Raw genomic sequence first — 21,510 nt, 5'->3', positions numbered from 1 at the left:
ATTGTCGAAAAATGTAAGGAGCAACCAAAATTGTTCTATAGATTCATAAATGGAAAAATTAGGCAAACAGAAACAATAGAAAGGTTAAAAGGAGAACGGGATGGTGGAAGACCCAAAAAGTATGGCAGAACTATTAAATAAAAAATTCCAGATCTTTACTAAGGAATCCAAATTTGAGAGGCCACAGAGTAATAGAGAGACAATCTATATGAAAGAGATTAAAGTAACCAAGCTTGAAATAAAAGAGTTAATGAAGGAGCTGGATGAAGAGAAGGCAATGGGACCAGATGAAGTCTCAGGCAGAATACTGAAAGAATGTAGGGAAGAACTAGCAAGTCCTATATACAACATCATAAAATGCTCAATAGAAAATGGAACAGTACCAGTAGAATGGAAAAGAGCTGAGGTGGTTCCCATATATAAGAGCGGAAGGAAGGAAGAACCTTTAAATTACAGACCGGTATAACTAACTAGTGTAATATGCAAGATGTGTGAAAGAATAATAAAGAAACAATGGATCGAATTCCTTGAAGACAACAAATTAATATCAAATAGCCAATTTGGTTTTAGAAAAAGACGGTCTTGTGTAACTAATTTATTGAGTTTCTATTCTAGAATAGTTGATAGAGTACAAGAGAGAGAGGGATGGGTTGACTGTATTTATTTGGATTTAAAAAAGGTGTTTGACAAAGTGACACATGCAAGATTACTGTGGAAGTTAGAGGAAAAAGGTGGCTTAAAAGGAAGCACATTGAGATGGATAGAAAATGATTTGAGGGGGAGAGAAATAAGGACGGTAGTTAAAGATATGAAGTCCAAGTAGAGAGCAGTAGAAAGCAGAGTGCCACAGGGGTCAGTATTGGCACCAATACTTTTCCTCATTTATATTAATGACATGCCAGAAGGTGTGAACAGCTACATAAATATGTTTGCAGATGATACAAAACTGTGCAGAGTTATAAAGCAAAAAGAGGATTGTGAAATACTGCAACAAGACCTAAATAAAATCTGGGAATGGAGCAAAAAGTTGGAAATGGAATTCAATGTGAACAAAAGCCATGTCATGGAAATGGGAAAGAGTGAAAGACGACCCATGGGAATCTAGAAGATGGGAGATGGAGTAGAAGTGGAGAAAGTCAAAAAGGAAAAGGACTTAGGAGTGACGATGAAAGAAAACAATCAACCAGTAAGCCATAATGATAGAATTTTTAGACAAACATATAATTTGCTAAGGAATATTGGAGTAGCATTTCACTACATGGACAAAGAAATGATGAAGAAATTGATAAGTACTATAATAAGACCCAGATTGGAATATGCAGGAGTAGTGTGGACCCCTCATAAAAAGAAACACATAAGGAAATTGAGAGGCTACAAAAATGGCTACAAGAATGGTTCCAGAATTTGAAGGGATGACATATGAGGAGAGACTAAAGGCTGTGGATCTACCAACCCTGGAACAAAGAAGGAGAGAGGAGACCTGATACAAGTTTATAAATTGATCAACGGAATGGACCAAGTGGATAATGAGAAACTGATCCTGAGAGAAGAATATGACATCGAAGCACAAGATCGCATAGTAAAAGCTGAGAAAAGGAAGATGTCTGAGAGATATTAAAAATATAGTTTCCAGAGATGTATTGAGACGTTGAACAGTTTAAATGAAGAAGTAGTGTCTGCAACGAGTGTGCATACTTTTAAAGTAAGATTGGATAAGTGTAGATATGGAGATGGGGCCACACGAGCATAAAGCCCAGACCCTGTAAAACTACAACTAGGTAAATACAACTAAGTAAATACACACACACACAATATACAAATGAACGATGATATAAGATATAAGTGCCCATTGGGAAAGAGTGAACATGTAATATTAAAAATGGATATAAAAGAGGGAAAGGAAGATAGAGACGATTCATACAAAGAAGACCGATTAAATTACAGAAAGGCTGATATTGAGAATCTCAAGAACTATTTTAAAAACATAAGCTGGGAGGAGATAGAAAACTCAAGAGACAGTGCAAGAGAAGTATAACTTATTTTTGGAAATATACAAAACAGGAGTCATGGAATAGGTCCCGAAATAGAGACCTAAAGAAGGAAAGAAAGATTGGTTTAATGCAAGGTGTGCTAGGGCAAAGGAGAAAAGAGATGGAGCATGGAAAAGGTGGAGGAGAAATAGAAATCCCAGTAAATAAGGAAAACTTCAAGGCAGCGAGAAATGAATATGTTAAGGTGAGGAAGGAAGAGGAAAAGAACTTTGAAAAGGACATTGTTGAAAAAAATAAGGAGCAACCGAAATTGTTCTACAGATTCATAAATGGAAAAATTAGGCAAAAAGAAACAATAGAAAGGTCAAAAGGAGAGAACAGGATGGTGGAAGACCCAAAAAGTATGGCAGAACTATTAAATAATAAATTCCAGGAGGTCTTTACTAAGGAATCCCAAATTTGAAAGGCCACAGGGTAATAGAGAGACAGTCTATATGAAGGAGGTTAAAGTAACCAAGCTTGAAGGAACTGGATGAAAAGAAGGCAATGGGACCGGATGAAGTCTCAGGTACAATACTGAAAGAATGTAGGGAAGAACTAGCAAGTCCTATATACAACATTATGAAATGTTCAATAGAAAATGAAACAGTACCCGTAGAATGAAAAAGAGCTGAGGTGGTTCCCATATATAAGAGCAGAAGGAAGGAAGAACCTTTAAATTACAGACCAGTATCACTAACTAGTGTAATATGCAAGATGGTGAAAGAATAATAAAGAAACAATGGATCGAGTTCCTTGAAGACAACAAATTAATATCAAATAGCCAATTTGGTTTTAGAAAAGACAGTGGTGTAACTAATTTACTGAGTTTCTATTCTAGAATAGTTGATAGAGTACAAGAGAGAGGGATGGTTGAGTATTTATTTGGATTTAAAAAAGTTTGACAAAATGACATGCAAGATTACTATGGAAGTTAGAGAAAGGTGGAAAGGAGGCACATTGAGATGGATAGAAAATTATTGAGGGAGAGAAATAAGGAAGGTAGTTAAAGATATAAAGTCCAAGTGGAGAGCAGTTGAAAGAGTGCTGTGGGATTAGTATTGGAATATTTTCCTCATTTATATAAGACATGCCAGAAGGAGTGAACAGCTACATAAATCTGTTTGCAGATGATACAAAATGTGCAGAGTTATAAAGCAAAAAGAGGGTTGTGAAATACTGCAAGAAGACCTAAATAAGATCTGGGAATGGAGTAAGAAGTGGGAAATGGAATTCAATGTGAACAAAAGATGTCATGGAAATGGGAAAGAGTGAAAGATGACATGGGAATCTATAAGATGGAGATGGAGAGAACAGAGAAAGTAAAAAGGAAAAGGACTTGGAGTGATGATGGAAGAAAACAATCAAGGTAAGCCATATTGATAGAACTTTAGAGAAACATATAATTTGTTGAGGAATATTGGAGTTGCATTTCACTACATGGACAAAGAAATGATGAAAAAATTGATAAGTACTATAATAAGACCCAGTTTGGAATATGCAGGAGTAGTGTGGACCCCTCATAAAAAGAAACATATAATATAGAGACATGATAGATACAAGAATCATTAAGGAAAGAAGAAAAGTGATATTGGTAGGAGATTTCAACTGTAAGGAGGTAGACTGGGAAAACTATGAAAGTGGTATGGGGGAAGATGCCTGGGGAGATAGATTCCTGAACCTAATGATAGATAATTTGATGGTCCAAAGAGTAAAGGAAAACACAAGATTCAGAGGAAACGATGAGCCGGCAAGATTAGACCTAGTTTTTACAAGGGATATACCAATTAACGATGATATAAGATACAAGTGCCCATTGGGAAAGAGTGACCATGTAATATTAGAGATGGATATAGAAGAAGGAAAGGAAGATAGAGATGAATCATACAAAGGAGACCGATTAAATTACAGAAAGGCTGATATTGAGAATCTCAAGAACTATTTTAAAACGTAAACTGGGAGGAGATGGAAAACTCATTAACGGTTCAAGAGAAATATAACTTATTTTGGAAATATACAAAACTGGGGTCAGGAATATGTTCAAATATAGACCTAAAGAAGAAGGAAAGAAAGATTGGTTTAATGCAAGATGTGCTAGCAAAGGAGAAACGAGATGGAGCATGGAAAAGGTGGAGAAGAAACAGAAATCCAGAAAATAAGGAAAACTTCAAAACAGCAAGAAATAAATATGCTAAGGTGAGAAAGGAAAAAGAAAAGAACTATGAAAAGGACATTGTCGAAAAATGTAAAGAACAACCAAGATTGTTCTACAGATTCATAAATGGAAAATAAGACAAAAAGAAACAATAGAAAGGTTAAAAGGAGAAAACGGAATGGTGGAAGACCCAAAAGTATGGCAGAACTGTTAAATAGTAAATTTCATGAGGTCTTTACTAAGGAATCCAAATTTGAAAGACCACAGGGTAATAGAGAGACTGTCTATATGAAAGAGATTAAGGTAACCAAGCTTGAAAAAAAAAGTTGATGACGGAACTAGATGAGGAAAAGGCAATGGGACCGGATGAAGTCTCAGGCAGAATACTGAAAGAATGTAGGAAGAACTAGCAAGTCCAATATACAACATCATAAAATGCTCAATAGAAAATGGAACAGTGCCAGTGGAGTGGAAAAGAGCTGAGGTGGTTCCCATATATAAGAGCGGAAGGAAGGAAGAACCTTTAAATTACAGACCGGTATCACTAACTAGTGTAATATGCAAGATGTGTGAAAAAGTAATAAAGAAGCAATGGATCGAGTTTCTTGAAGACAACAAAATATTATCAAATAGCCAATTTGGTTTTAGAAAAGGTCGGTCATGTGACAAATTTATTGAGTTTCTACCTAGAATAGTTGATAAAGTACAAGAGAGAGAGGATGGGTTGACTGTATTTATTTAGATCTAAAAAGGCTTTTGATAAAGTGCCACATGAAAGATTACTATGGAAGTTAGAGGAGAAGGGTGGCTTAAAAGGAAGCACATTGAGATGGATGAAGAATTACTTAAGGGGAGAGAAATAAGGACGATAGTTAAAGATATGAAGTCCAAGTGGAGAACAGTAGACAGCGGAGTGCCACAGGGTCAGTATTGGCACCAATACTTTTTCTCGTATATACAAATGACATGCCAGAGGGAGTGAACAGCTACATAAATCTGTTTTTGGACGATGCGAAACTGTGCAGAGTCATTAAACAAAAGAGGATTGTGAAATACTACAGGAAGACTTAAACAAGATCTGGAAATGGAGCAAAAATGGAGATGGAATTCAATGTGGACAAAAGCCATGTCATGGAAATGGGAAAAGTGAAAGACGACCAGTGGGAATCTATAAGATGGGAGATGGAGTAGAACTAGAAAAAGTAAAAAAGGAAAAGGACTTGGGAGTGACAATGGAAGAAAATAATCAACCGGTAAGCCATATTGATAGAATTTTCAGAGACGTATAATTTGCTAAGGAATATTGGAGTAGCATTTCACTATATGGACAAGGAAATGATGAAGAAATTGATAAGTACTAAAATAAGACCTAGATTGGAATATGCAGGAGTTGTGTGGACTCACCATAAAAAGAAACACATAAGAAAATTAGAGAGACTACAAAAAATGGCTACAAGAATGGTTCCAGAATTTAAAGGGATGGCATATGAGGAGAGACTAAAGGCAATGGATCTACCAACCTTAGAGCAGAGAAGAGAAAGAGGGGATCTGATACAAGTTTATAAATTGATTAACGGAATGGATGAAGTGGATAATGAGAAACTGATCCTGAGAGAAGAATATGACTTTAGAAGCACAAGATCGCATAGTAAGAAACTAAGCAAGGGACGATGTCTGAGAGATGTTAAAAATTTAGTTTCCCGCAAAGATGTGTTGAGACTTGGAACAGTTTGAGTGAGGAAGTGGTATCAGCAAAGTGTACTTGTACATAGTTTTAAAGAAAAATTGGATAAGTGTAGATATGGAGACGGGACCACACAAGCATAATGCCCAGGCCCTGTAAAACTACAACTAGGTAAATACAACTAGGTAAATACACACACACACACACACACACACACACACACACACACACGGGACATCGTCGATGGCGGATGTGGTCGCTGAGCTCCAGAGCAATCATCTCTAATTCTACAGTTACCATTGCCTAAGAGTAACCAAGGTGGGAAAGGAGCTGGTAATGTTTGTCCCGTCTCCATATAGTCATGTTAACTGTTGATTAGCAAAATAATGTCCAGGAAGGTGAATATAAACTGTAGCCTGCGTTTGAGCCATCAGCTGGTTTGTTTACATCTGCGCAACATGGCGGCCGTGAACTCGAAAGATGAATCAGACTTCACAGGATTTCAAGGAATAATGGAGAAGAGCGCTTATGTGAAGAAAATTCTGGAGTTGGAAGGTAAAATTGAAAACTGTTTGAAAAGTATGGGGCCTGGAAACGAGTTATGACAATGTAATGAAAGAGTGTGCCGATATGAAGAAGGAAAATGAAGTACTGAAAGAGGAAGTTAAGCTAATTAAAGTGAATTGCGAAAAATGTGGAGAATCTCTAGGAAAAGTGATGGAGAAGCAGGCTGAATGGAAAAAAGTCAGGAAGTGGAAAGAAAGGAGGTAAATTACAAAGTTGCAAGTCTGGAAAAGGAAATCAAAGAGTCTGGGGAGAAAACTTTGGGCCTTGCTGAAATTATAGATCAACAGATCATAGAAGAGAAGATTGCTGAGAAAGTGGTGAAGGTTATTAAGTCAAATGAGACATTGGTGAGGGAAACTGTAGACAAAAAGAGATGTGTGGTGATATTTGGTGTGGAGGAGGATAAGACACCGAGTAAAATGGAGAGAGAGAAAACATAAAAAGGTGATAAATAATATCATTAATGTGGTGCAGGAGGAGGAAAAGACCTAGTACAAGAAATAGAGGACTTCCATAGAATTGGAAAGTTCACAAGAGAAGGTATGAGGCCAATAAGAATCAAACTTAAGTCACAAAAGGATGTAGATGAATTGGTGGAGAAGTCATGGAGGCTAGCCCAGCAGGAAACAACAAGGAAGATTTGGTTGAGAAGAGATCTCGGTGAAAAGGAAAGAGAAATGTTAAATGAGTTGAGAAAGGAGGCTTTGAAAAAAATGAAGAGAGGACAGAAGAGGAGAAGAAAGAGTTTTTCTGGAGAATCTTGGATATGAGACTGAGGAAGTGGTTCATAACCCAGAAAAGTACAGCAAGAAAGGACTAAAGAAACTTACGTATGAGCGAATGTAATGTATTCCAACATAAATGGAGTGATATCGGGATTTTAGAACTCAACGATTACTTGAGGGACAAGAACCCAGATATTGTGGGTCTTACTGAAACAAAACTGAGAGAGGAGAAGACCTGATGATGGTTGGAGAAGGAAATATAATGTTTGGAAAAGAAATAGAGTAGGTAAGATGGGAGGAGGAGTGATGTTGCTGGTTAAAAAGATATAAAGGTGGATCAAGTGAAAGAAGGTATGGGAAAGGCAGAAGTGCTAAAGATCAGAGCAGAAACTAATGAAGGAAAAAGAGGCACTACATAGTGGTGTACGTACCACCTAAGACAAATGCATGGTCAGTACAGGAATATGAAGAAATGATAAGTGATACAGGAACATGTCTGGAAGAAATGTTGGGTGGCTGTGAACGAACTATAATGATGGGAGATTTTAATTGTAAAGAGGTGTGTTGGGAGGACTGGTCAATGGAAGGATCAGAGACAACATGGGAAATACACTATTGACACTGGCAATGGAAAATGTGTTAACTCAGTGGGTCAAAGAAGATACTAGGTTTGGAGGAGAGGAGCATCGTCAAGACTGGACTTGGTCTTTAGTACAGAGCCAATGGTCATTGAGGAGATGAGGGTGGAGTGCCCTTTAGCAAAGAGTGATCATGCAGTTTTGGAGTTCAAGGTGATAGATGAAGAGAAATCTAGAAGAAATGAAGAATATAAAGTGGGAAGATGGAATTATGCCAAGACAGATTTTGGAAACCTAAAGAAATTCTTTCAAGAGACAAATTGGATGAAATTCAAGAGTGCTAAGGAGCAAATGAAAAGTGGAAGGAATTTATAAAATATACAAAGAAGGTGAGAAAAATTTGTACCAATAAGACAACATAGAGAAGTTGGAAAGCAGGACTGGTTTAACGATAGATGTGAAAAGGCTAGAACAAGAAAAGAGGATGCATGGAAGAGGTGGAGAAGGAAAAGACGGATTAAGCAGTGGGAAAGTTACAAAAGAGCAAGAAATGAATATGTGTTGATTAGAAGAGAAGAAAGAAAGAAACAAGAAAAGGATATAATTGATAAATGTAAAGACCAACCAAGGCTTTTTACAGACATGTGAACAACAACATCAAAAATAGAGAAAGTATTGAAAGTTTAGAAGTAAATGGAGTATGCAGTGAAGATCCCAGGAAATGGCAGAGGCTATGAATGGATGCTTTCGGAAGGTATTCACAAAGGAGACTGCTTTTGACAAACCACTGGTAATGGAACAGAAAGGGATTATGAAGGAGTTTCAAGTAACTGTGGAGGAGATCAAGAATATGATGGGGAGTTTAGAAGTGAGAAAAGCTGTGGGACCTGATGGGGTATCAGGATGGATTTTAAGAGAATGCAGGAGCAACTGGCAGAAAAAGTTTGTGAAGTAATTGATGCCTCATTAAGGGAAGGTGTAGTGCCCCAAGACTGGAAAAGAGCTAACATTGTCCCAATCTATAAATCAGGTAACAAGAGAGACCCATTGAACTATAGACCAGTGTCACTTACAAGTGTGGTAGCTAAGATGTGTGAGAGGGTGGTGAAGAATAGATGGACAGACTTCTTGGAGAAAAATGACATACTTTGTGAGTGTCAATTTGGTTTTAGAAAAGGGCGTTCATGCACGACAAACCTGATATGTTACTATTCGAGGGTGATAGATGTAATACAGGAAAGAGATGGTTGGGCTGATGGAATATATCTGGATTTAAAAAAGGCCTTTGATAAGGTACCACACCGGAGACTGATCTGGAAACTTGAAATGGTAGGAGGAGTGCATGGCAGTTTACTAAAATGGATGGAAGACTTTTGGTAGGAAGAGAAATGAGAACAATAATTAAGGACAGACCATCAGAATGGGGCTTGGTGGAGAGTGGAGTTCCACAGGGATCAGTGTTGGCACCAGTAATGTTCGCGGTCTACATAAATGACATGGTGGATGGGGTGTCCAGTTATGTGAGCCTATTTGCAGACGATGCAAAATTGTTAAGAAAAGTGAGATGTGACAAAGATTGCGAACTACTCCAGGAAGACTTGGACAGAATATGGAAATGGAGCTGTACATGGCAAATGGAGTTCAACACGACAAAATGCAAGAAAATAGAGTTTGGCAAGAGTGAAAGAAGAATCAGGAGTATGTACAAGATAGGAAATGAAGACATAAAACCAGTCATGAAGAAAAAGACCTTGGGGTGACAATTACCAATGACCTATCGCCAGAGAGACATATAAACAAAATAATTGGAGAAGTATTGAACTTATTGAGGAACATAAGAGTGGCGTTCGTATATTTAGATGAAGAAATGATGAAGAAAATAATTACTGCAATGATAAGACCGAGGCTTGAATATGCAACAATACAGTGGGCTCGAACTTAAAGAAACACATAAGGAAACTAGAGAAAGTACAGAGGGCTGCAACAAAATGGTGCCTGACTTAAGAGATTTGACTTATGAAGACAGACTGAAAAGAATGCAACTTCCGACCCTGGAAAACAGAAGAGAAAGGGGAGACCTGATAGCAATATACAGAGTGATGATTGGCATGGAAAAATGGATAGGGAAGATCTGTGTATGTGGAATGAAAGAATGTCGAGAGGGCATGGGAAAAACTAAAATGGCCACTTATAGGAGAGATGTGAAAAATATAGCTTCCCTCATAGAAGGGTGGAAGCATGGAATAGTTTAGACGTGGAAGTGGTCAACGCAAGGAATATTCATGATTTTAAGAAAAGCTGGACATTAATAGATATGGAGACGGGACAACACGAGCATAGCTCTTTTCCGTATGTTACAATTAGGTAAATACAATTAGGTAAACACACACACACACACACACACACACACACACACACACACACACACACACACACACTGTCGCTGAGAGACGGCTCGCCTCGCTGCGGACGGAAGAAGGAAAATACCTATGGTGTTACAGGGCCCGGGTAACTCTAAGTTAGTGTCCTGTTAATGTCCTACTGTCGCTTAGTGTTGAAAGTGAGGATATGGAGAGTGATCCCTGAGAGGAGAGTGTGGGCGGTGATTGTTTTGGCCGTAATCAGCTGACGATAACAAAATGGCGTCTAGACAAACAAGAGACTTTGAAGGTTTATAACTACGCCAAAAGGACTGGAGAAATTAGATATGGATGCAAGAATCCAGGCACTGGAAAGTAAGTTCCTAAACATTTTGTCCATAGAAGAAAAACTGGATAGAGTTCTAGCCGAGAATGATTCGTTCAAAAAAGAGATCTATTTGTTAACGTTAGCGAATAAAGAGCTATTGAAGGAAAAAGTAGAGATGGAGAAAGAAAACCAACAACTAAGGAAACAATGTGAAGAGATGAAGGCTAAACTCATGGAAATGGAGATGAAAATATCCGAAGGGGACTTGAGGAAGGAGGAATGCCTTAATCTAATTGATACCAGGATGAAAGAAGTGAACCATGAACATCAGGAGGTACAAAGGTCCTTTAGGAGATAGTAAAAAGCAGGAAGAGGAAAATAAAGGGATTACGCAGAGGAAATGGTAAAGGCACTAAAGGAAAATGAGTATGTGGTGAGAGATATTGCTGAAAAGAAAAATGTGTGATCATAATAGGATTGAGGAGGAAACTAACAGGAACTGGCAGGACAGGAGGATAAGGAAAATGACAGGATTAAGTCTTTACTGAACAAGATCTCTGTGGAAGAAGAGGACCTATATGCTGAGGTAGAAGAAAGTGTGAGATTGGGAGCTTTTGAGGAAGGCAAGAATAGACCATTAAAATTGAAATTAAAGTCTCAGGTGGCAGCTGAGGCCTTGTTGAGGAGGGCTTGGAAACTTAAGGACTCTGAGGAAACCAAAACAATTTACATAAGAAGAAATATGTCACAAGATGAGCGAATGAAAATGAAGGAGCTTGTAACTGAAGTGAAAGAGAGGAATGACGAAAGAACAGAGGAGGAAAAGACCAAGTTTTTTTGGAGGATGAGAAATGGGAGGCTAAAGAAGTGGTGGATAAAACAGACGGAATAGACATTACATGGAAGAATGAGACTAGGAATGGAATAAAAGTGACTTACATGAACATAGATGGATTTCTGTCTAAGAGGCTAGAATGTATGGATTACCTAAGAAATAACGAACCGGACATAATGTGTGTAGTGGAAACAAAGCTAAGGCCGAAATAAAGCTAGACTGGTTTGTTGTAAAACACTACAAAGTATGGAGAAATGATAGAAAAATAAAGGAGGTGGTGGTATAATGGTTCTTACTAAGGAAGATCTGATAGTGAAGGAGGTGAACTATAGTAAGAGAAATGAGGAAGTGATAAGTATGCTTATAACAGATGGCAAGAGGGACATTAATATTATAACAGTATACATACCACCCAGAACCAGTGCTTGGGAATATGAACAGTACCAAATGGTGATGAGAAATACTCTAGACAGAATGAAGCAAGAACTCATCAGAAAGGATAGAGTGATGATAGTTGGAGACTTTAATTGCAAAGAAATAGTGTGGGAAGACTACGAAGTGGTGAATGGTGGTGAGTGGGCAGAAGAATTGTTAAAGGTAGCAACAAATAACTTGATGACACAGTGGGTGAGATCACCAACAAGGTGCAGGGGACAAGATGTTGCAGCAAGGTTGGATTTGGTATTTACCAGGGCATCTCTCTAAAGAGGAAATTGAACATGAATGTCCCTTGGGGAAAAGCGATCATGATGTCCTAAGCTTTGAGCTGGATACGGAATTAAGCACGAATAAGATTGTGGAACGCAGGGAGGAAAAATTAAATTATATTAGGGCAAATTATAACCATATAAGGGAGTTCTTTAATGAAATTGACTGGTCCGTGGTATACCAGGAAAGGGATATGCAATTGAAATACGATAAATTTATGGATTTGTATAACTCTGCTGTGAAAAGTTTGTGCCATATCACAGAAAGAGGACTTTAAATAATAAACAGTGGTTTAATAGAAATTGTGAAGAAGCAAAAAAGAACAAAGAAAAGGCATGGAAGAAACTTAAGAAAAACAGTGATGTATTATCAAGAGAAGTTTACAAAACAGCAAGGAATAGATATGTTGAAGTAAGGAGAACAGCACAGAAGGAATATGAACAGAGGGTGGTGGAAAACTGTGATAGTGACCCAAAATGTTTTACAAATTCATAAATGGAAAACTAAATAAAAGGGAGGCAATAGAAAAGGTAAAAACGGGAAGAAGTATATGAGGATGCTGGAGATATAGCTGAAATTTTGAACGACAACTTTTGCAAAGTGTTTACAAAGGAGGAGCATTTTATGGGAGGAAGGCCTACGGAAATAAAGCAAATGCAGGACATCATGGTTACTAAGGAAGATGTAAGGAAAATTATAAGCAATCTGGATATTAATAAATCAATGGGGCCTGATGGCATATCTGGGAGGTTGCTAAATGAATGTAAGGATCAATTGTTGAACCCCGTATTTGATATTGTGGAAACCTCCATACGAACAGGATTAGTCCCGAAAGAGTGGAAAAGAGCTGACATTGTGCCTATATATAAGAATGGTAGTAGAATGGAACCGCTAAATTATAGACCAGTATCGTTGACTAGTATATTGTGCAAGGTATGTGAAGAAGTAATTAAAGCTAAGTGGAGTGAGTATCTAGAAAGTGAAAACATTCTGAGTGAAAGACAGTTTGGTTTCAGAAAAGGAAGATCGTGTATCCAATTTATTATGTTTTTATTCAAGAGTGACTGACATACTACAACATAGAGAGGGATGGGTGGATGCTATCTACCTGGACTTGAGAAAGGCCTTTGATAAAGTACCACACAATAGACTGATGTGGAAACTAAAGAAGATTGGAGGAGTAAATGATAAACTAGCAAAATGGATGGAAAATTACTTAATGGGAAGAGAAATGAGAACAGTGGTGAGAGGAAGGAAGTCCGAGTGGAAGAAGGTAACCAGTGGAGTTCCACAAGGGTCAGTGCTGGTCCCATCATGTTTTTGATTTATGTTAATGATATGCCAGTAGGAATTGACAGTTACATGAACATGTTTGCGGACGATACTAAAATTATGAGGAGAGTAAAGAATGTGGAAGATTGTAACAAGTTACAGGAAGATCTTGATAAAATATATGAGTGGAGTAAGGAGTGGCAGATGGAATTTAATATAGACAAGACCCATGTTATGAAAATGGGAAGAAGTAGATACAGACCAAACTGGGATTACAGGCTGGGTGATGAGAAAATTAAAGAGACCAATGAGGAGAAAGACTTAGGAGTAACGTGCAAAACACTTTGTCACCGGAGAAACACATTAACAAGATTTTTGGAAAACATATAACATGCTTCAAAATATTGGGCTTGGAATGACGAAAGAACAGAGGAGGAAAAGACCAAGTTTTTTGGAGGATGAGAAATGGGAGGCTAAAGAAGTGGTGGATAAAACAGACGGAATAGACATTACATGGAAGAAAGAGACTAGGAATGGAATACAAGTGACTTACATGAATATAGATGGATTTCTGTCTAAGAGGCTAGAATGTATGGATTACCTAAGAAATAACGAACCGGACATAATGTGTATAGTGGAAACAAAGCTAAGGCCGAAATAAAGCTAGACTGGTTTGTTGAAAAACACTACAAAGTATGGAGAAATGATAGAAAAAATAAAGGAGGTGGTGGTATAATGGTTCTTACTAAGGAAGATCTGATAGTGAAGGAGGTGAACTATAGTAAGAGAAATGAGGATGTGATAAGTATGCTTATAACAGATGGCAAGAGGGACATTAATATTATAACAGTATACATACCACCCAGAACCAATGCTTGGGAATATGAACAGTACCAAATGGTGATGAAAAATACTCTAGACAGAATGAAGCAAGAACTCATCAGAAAGGATAGAGTGATGATAGTTGGAGACTTTAATTGTAAAGAAATAGTGTGGGAAGACTACGAAGTGGTGAATGGTGATGAATGGGGAGAGGAATTGTTAAAGGTAGCAACAAATAACTTGATGACACAGTGGGTGAGATCACCAACAAGGTGCAGGGGACAAGATGTTGCAGCAAGGTTGGATTTGGTATTTACCAGGGGCATCTTTCTACAAGAGGAAATTGAACATAAATGTCCCTTGGGGAGAAGTGATCATGATGTCCTAAGCTTTGAGCTGGATACGGAATTAAGCACGAATAAGATTGTGGAACGCAGGGAGGAAAAATTAAATTATATTAGGGCAAATTATAACCATATAAGGGAGTTCTTTAATGAAATTGACTGGTCCGTGGTATACCAGGAAAGGGATATGCAATTGAAATACGATAAATTTATGGATTTGTATAACTCTGCTGTGAAAAATTTGTGCCATATTACAGAAAGAGGACTTTAAATAATAAACAGTGGTTTAATAGAAATTGTGAAGAAGCAAAAAAGAACAAAGAAAAGGCATGGAAGAAACTTAAGAAAAACAGTGATGTATTATCAAGAGAAGTTTACAAAACAGCAAGGAATAGATATGTTGAAGTAAGGAGAACAGCACAGAAGGAATATGAACAGAGGGTGGTGGAAAACTGTGATAGTGACCCAAAAATGTTTACAAATTCATAAATGGAAAACTAAATATAAGGGAGGCAATAGAAAAGGTAAAAAATGGGGAAGAAGTATATGAGGATGCTGGAGATATAGCTGAAATTTTGAACGACAACTTTTGCAAAGTGTTTACAAAGGAGGAGCATTTTATGGGAGGAAGGCCTATGGAAATAAAGCAAATGCAGGACATCATGGTTACTAAGGAAGATGTAAGGAAAATTATAAGCAATCTGGATATTAATAAATCAATGGGGCCTGATGGCATATCTGGGAGGTTGCTAAATGAATGTAAGGATCAATTGTTGAACCCGTATTTGATATTGTGGAAACCTCCATATGAACAGGATTAGTCCCGAAAGAGTGGAAAAGAGCTGACATTGTGCCTATATATAAGAATGGTAGTAGAATGGAACCGCTAAATTATAGACCAGTATCGTTGACTAGTATATTGTGCAAGGTATGTGAAGAAGTAATTAAAGCTAAGTGGAGTGAGTATCTAGAAAGTGAAAACATTCTGAGTGAAAGACAGTTTGGTTTCAGAAAAGGAAGATCGTGCGTATCCAATTTATTATGTTTTTATTCAAGAGTGACTGACATACTACAACATAGAGAGGGATGGGTGGATGCTATCTACCTGGACTTGAGAAAGGCCTTTGATAAAGTACCACACAATAGACTGATGTGGAAACTAAAGAAGATTGGAGGAGTAAATGATAAACTAGCAAAATGGATGGAAAATTACTTAATGGGAAGAGAAATGAGAACAGTGGTGAGAGGAAGGAAGTCCTAGTGGAAGAAGGTAACCAGTGGAGTTCCACAAGGGTCAGTGCTTGGTCCCATCATGTTTTTGATTTATGTTAATGATATGCCAGTAGGAATTGACAGTTACATGAACATGTTTGCGGACGATACTAAAATTATGAGGAGAGTAAGGAATGTGGAAGATTGTAACAAGTTACAGGAAGATCTTGATAAAATATATGAGTGGAGTAAGGAGTGGCAGATGGAGTTTTATATAGACAAGACCCATGTTATGAAAATGGAAAGAAGTAGATACAGACCAAACTGGGATTACAGGCTGGGTGATGAGAAAATTAAAGAGACCAATGAGGAGAAAGACTTAGGAGTAACCGTGCAAAACACTTTGTCACCGGAGAAACACATTAACAAGATTTTTTTGAAAACATATAACATGCTTCAAAATATTGGAATGATGAAGAAGATATTATGTACCTTAATAAGATCCCAGTTACAATATGCAGGTTGTGTCTGGTCACCGCATATGAAGAAAAACGTGAAGAAGGTAGAAAGGGTACAGAGGCTGGAAACAAGGATGGTACCAGGACTCAGGGAGTTAGACTATGAGGAAAGACTGAGGAAGCTGGGGCTGACCACATTAGAAGAGAGAAGAACAAGAGGAGACATGATAAATATGTATAAATTGGTAAACAGGATTGACATACTGGACAGAGAGTTGATAAAGGTGACCACAAGTAATCAGCTCCGAGGACATGGAAAAAAGCTAATAAAAGACATCTGTCTAAATGACATGAGAAAATACAGTTTCCCGCATCGTAGCATTGATAAGTGGAATAAACTGAGCAGTGATGTCGTTGATGCGGTGTGTGTCAATCAGATGAAAGAGAGATATGACAGGAATGGACAAGGAGACAGGACACAGAGAGCTTAGCTCGGGCCCTGTAATATACAAATAGGTAAATACACACACACACACACACACACTAGAATTTTCAGAGACACATATAATTTGCTACGGAATATTGGATTAGCATTTCACTATATGGACAAAGAAATGATGAAGAAATTGATAAGTACTAAAATACAACCTAGATTGGAATATGCAGGAGTTGTGTGGACGCCCCATAAAAAGAAACACAAAAGGAAATTCGAGACTACAAAAAATGGCTACAAGAATGGTTCCAGAATATAAAGGGATGACATATGAGGAGAGATTAAAAGCTATGGATCTACCAACCCTGGAACAGAGAAGAGAGAGAGGGGATCTGATACAAGTTTATAAATTGATTAACGGAATGGATCAAGTGGATAATGAGAAACTAATCCTGAGAGAAGAATATGACACTAGAAGCACAAGATCGCATAGTAAGAAACTGAGGAAGGGAAGATGTCTGAGAGATGTTAAAAAATATAGTTTCTCGCAAAGATGTTTTGAGACTTGGAACAGTTTGAGTGAGGAAGTGGTGTCAGCAACGAGTGTGCATAGTTTTAAAGAAAAATTAGATAAGTGTAGATATGGAGGGCCACACGAGCATAAAGCCCAGGCCCTGTAAAACTACAACTAGGTAAATACACACACACACAGTGTAATTATTTTTGGCCTGAAAGAAAAAAATGTTAATATAGACCAAGAAGGGAGAAAGAGGAAATGAAATCAGTAAAAGACCTATTAAAAAATCTAAATGACGAGGATAGACAGAACTTAGAAGAGGAAGTAAAAGAAATCCACAGAAGGAACAGTGAGACCAATTAAGATACTACTAAGATCACAAGCAGCAACAGGAAGAAATACTATATAGAAAAACAAAACTCAGAGAAACAGAAGGTTGCAAAGATATATATATAAAGAAAAATAGAAACGAGGAGGAAAGGAAGAGACACAACGAACTGGTGGCAGAAGCAAAGGAAAAAAATAATGAAAGGTCAGAGGAGGAGAAGAAGGCATTTTTTTGGAGAATTATAGGAGACAGGATAAGGAAATGGTATATAAAAGAGAACAAGAAATTAAAAATTATGTATACGAACATAGATGGGGCTTTATCAAGTAAATTATAATCAAGAGATTACATAAAGAAAGAAGAACCAGATATTGTTAAAAGAGGCAATAAAAATAGACATAGATAAACGGTATAATATATGGAGGAGAGACAGAGTGGGTAAAAGAAGAGGAGGAGTCATGATGATGTTAAGGAAGGAGATGGTGGTAAATCAACTGGAGTTTGGGGAAAGGAAATCAGAATACATATTAATAAAAAGGAGTTAACAATCATTGGAACATATGTGCCACCAAAAACAAATTCATGGACCAATCAAGAATATAATGACGTGATAAATGACACAATAAGGAGTCTTACGAGAATCATTAAAGGAGAAAAGTGATATTAGTAGGAGATTTCAACTGTACAGAAGTGGACTGGGAAAATTATGAAAGTGGTATGGGGGAAGAAGCCTGGGGAGATAGATTCCTAAATCTAATGATAGATAATATGATGGTCCAAAGAATAAAGGAAAACACAAGATTCAGAGGAAATGATGAGCCGGCGAGATTGGACCTAGTTTTTATGAGGGGTATACAAATGAACGATGATATAAGATATAAGTGCCCATTGGGAAAGAGTGACCATGTAATATTAGAAATGGATATAGAAGAGGGAAAGGAAGATAGAGACGAATCATACAAAGGAGACCGATTAAATTACAGAAAGGCTGATATTGAGAACCTCAAGAACTATTTTAAAAACATAAACTAGGAGGAGATGGAAAACTCAGAGATGGTGCAAGAGAAGTATAACTTATTTTTGGAAATATACAAAACAGGAGTCAGGGAATATGTCCCAAAACATAGACCTAAAGAAGAAGGAAAGAAAGATTGGTTTAATGCAAGGTGTGCTAGGGCAAAGGAGAAACGAGATGGAGCATGGAAAAGGTGGAAGAGAAATAGAAATCCAGTAAATAAGGAAAACTTCAAGGCAGCAAGAAATGAATATGTTAAGGTGAGGAAAGAAGAAGAAAGGAACTATAAATAGGACATTGTCAAAAAATGCAAGGAGCAACCGAAATTGTTCTACAGATTCATAAATGGAAAAATAAGACAAAAAGAAACTATAGAAAGGTTAAAAGGAGAGAACGGGATGGTGGAAGACCCAAAAAGTATGGCAGAACTGTTAAATAGTAAATTTCAGGAGGTCTTTACTAAGGAATCAAAATTTGAAAGACCACAGGGTAATAGAGAGACTGTCCATTTGAAAGAGATTAAAGTAACCAAGCTTGAAATAAAAGAGTTAATGAAGGAATTAGATGAGAAGGCAATGGGACTGGATGAAGTCTCAGGCAGAATGTAGAGAAGAAATAGCAAGTCCTATATACAACATCATAAAATGCTCAATAGAAAATGGAACAGTACCAGTAGAATGGAAAAGAGCTGAGGTGATTCCCATATATAAGAACGGAAGGAAGGAAGAACCTTTAAATTACAGACCGGTATCACTAACTAGTGTAATATGCAAGATGTATGAAAGAGTAATAAAGAAACAATGGATTGAGTTTCTTGAAGACAACAAATTATTATCAAATAGCCAATTTGGTTTTAGAAAAGGTAGGTCATGAGTAACAAATTTATCGAGTTTCTACTCTAGAATAGTTAATAAAGTACAAGAGAGAGAGGGATGGATTGACTGTATTTATTTAGATTTAAAAAAGGCGTTTGATAAAGTGCCACATGAAAGATTACTATGGAAGTTAGAGGAGAAGGGTGGCTTAAAACTAAGCACATTGAGATGGATAGAAAATTATTTGAGGGGGAGAGAAATAAGGACGGTAGTTAAAGATATGAAGTCCAAGTGGAGACCAGTAGAAAGCGGAGTGCCACAGGGGTCAGTATTGGCGCCAATACTTTTTCTCATATATATAAACAACATGCCAGAGGGAGTGAACAGCTACACAAATCTGTTTGCGGACGATGCGAAACTGTGCAGGGTCATAAAACAAAAAGAGGATTGTAAAATACTGCGGAAATGGAGTTAAAAATGGGAGATGGAATTCAATGTGGATAAAAGCCATGTCATGGAAATGGGAAAAAGTGAAAGACGACCAGTGGGAATCTATAAGATGGGAGATGGAATAGTACTAGAAAAAGTAAAAAGGGAAAAGGACCTGTGTAGGATATGCTGGGCTATATCGGCAGCAAGGCATCACCCATCACCCTGTAAGACCCAGTTGGCGCCAAGCATCAATAAAGACAGGAAGCACATCCTGTGTCTCACTCCCCCCCTCCTATATGGTGCAGTGATAGCCTACGGATCTATGCATTTGCCATGGCTGGACGTCATCCTCGTCTGCCAACTCATACCCCAAGGTCCAGCAGTCGGTGATCCCAGGCACCCACGGCCCTGGGACAAGCACATCAGCTGCTCCTGGCGCAGACCGAAGTCATCACAGCCCCTGCAACGCCAAGTAGCGGTGAGGCCCATCCACCACTCTTCAGCCCCTCGGTCGTCAGCCCCTGAGAAATCCACTGCAGCCTTCCGATCTTGGAGGTGCTCGGTGGAGTATTGGCTGGCCCTTAATGGATTCGCACCGGCTGGAGCAGTGTTGCTTATCCGCCTCCTCTGTTCACTGCAACGCTCTCTAGACGCCAGGTACTCCACGCAGCAGTGGGAGGTCCTCCCCATTCCGGAAATCCTGGATGCGGTAGGTCGCATGGCCTTGCAAGCGACCAACCAGGCAGATTAGTGCAAGTTCTTCTCGGCAGTGCACGGGCCCAGTGAATCCATTTGTGAGTACTTTACGCGGTCAACTCAGCTTGCAGCTGACTTTGAGTTCCAGTGTCCTCAGTGTAGCCTGTCGGAATACATGCTCCTTCATAAGCTAGTGTGTGGTTTACATAGTGTAGTGCTAAAAGAGGAGGTGTTTCGTGAGTTTGAGTCCTTCAGTGATGTGGATTCGTTACGTAATTTCTGCATTGCCTTCGAGGCCGCCCAAAAAGATGCTCGCCACGTCGCCGAGGGCGGGAGCTTTGGGCGGGAAAGTGTGGCTGGGGCAGCAGGGGTGATGTCGCTGCCAGACGAGCAAGCAGATGAGCCCCTTCTCACTGCTGGAGCCCACCACTGGCCCGCCCGGCAGCCCCAGGCAAGGCCGCCCACCACACCAGATGAAGCGCTGTGGCAACTGTGGCCTGACACACAAGCTAGGGAAAGGACTGTGTCCCGCAGAGGCCCTGGCCTGCCACAGCTGTGGTAGGGTCAGACACGTGCAGAGAATGTGCAGGAGCAAGGGGAAAACCGCAGGAGGAGCAGCAGCTACTGAGGATTTGGAGGCGTCTGGTATCGTTATTGCTGCCGCAGGTGCGGCCATGTGTCAATCACGCATCTGGGTGACTGTCAGCCACGCCCAGGGGGGAAGAAAGTCGGCTAGAATCCAGGCAGTACCGGACACGGGAGCACAGGAGTGTGTGGCTGGTCTGGAGCTGCTGGCTGCACTGGATATCAAGACGGCGTCCCTGACACACCGAGGAAGTTTGCGGTGGCGAACATCAGCCTGCAACCCCTGGGCTCCATCTCCTGCCATCTGCAGTATGGTGACAGGTCCACAACACAGGAGGTTTTTATTGTAAATACAGCAACACAGTGCTGTATGTTGTTGCGGGCTTGCAGGGAGCTGGAACTGGTCCACGAACGCTTCCCGCACCACACTGTCGTGGCTGGAGCTGCTGCCGTCACCAGTGACACACAATCAGCTGTCACCACACCACCACGCCCATCTGTTCTGCCGCTTCCTGCCCTAGAGGAAAACGTGCCCCGGTTGGAAGAATGGCTTCTCTGTCACTTCTCAGGATCCGCATTCGATACAAACAGAGTCCCCTTCCGGTGATGGC

General features: G+C 39.0%; 1 protein-coding gene across 6 annotated transcripts in view; it reads right to left on the bottom strand.

Annotated features, from left to right (window-relative positions):
* Positions 1 to 21,510, bottom strand: part of LOC123499078 (peptide deformylase, mitochondrial-like) — a 61,775-nt gene that overhangs the window by 12,960 nt on the left and 27,305 nt on the right. Inside the window, exon 1 of one of the 6 annotated variants that reach the window (XM_045246686.1) lies at positions 19,987 to 20,947. The exons of the other annotated variants lie outside the window; for them this stretch is intronic. Within the exon in view, the coding sequence (XP_045102621.1) occupies positions 19,987 to 20,338 (352 nt within the window). The 5' untranslated portion in view covers positions 20,339 to 20,947. Of the gene's footprint in view, positions 1 to 19,986; positions 20,948 to 21,510 lie in introns of those variants that run through there. 6 annotated transcript variants of the gene reach the window in all.

The sequence above is a fragment of the Portunus trituberculatus genome, chromosome 49 (assembly GCF_017591435.1).
Source record: "Portunus trituberculatus isolate SZX2019 chromosome 49, ASM1759143v1, whole genome shotgun sequence".
Taxonomy (NCBI): Eukaryota; Metazoa; Arthropoda; class Malacostraca; order Decapoda; family Portunidae; genus Portunus; species Portunus trituberculatus.
Note: the sequence above shows the minus strand (reverse complement) of the source record. Positions and strands in the feature narration are given on the sequence as shown.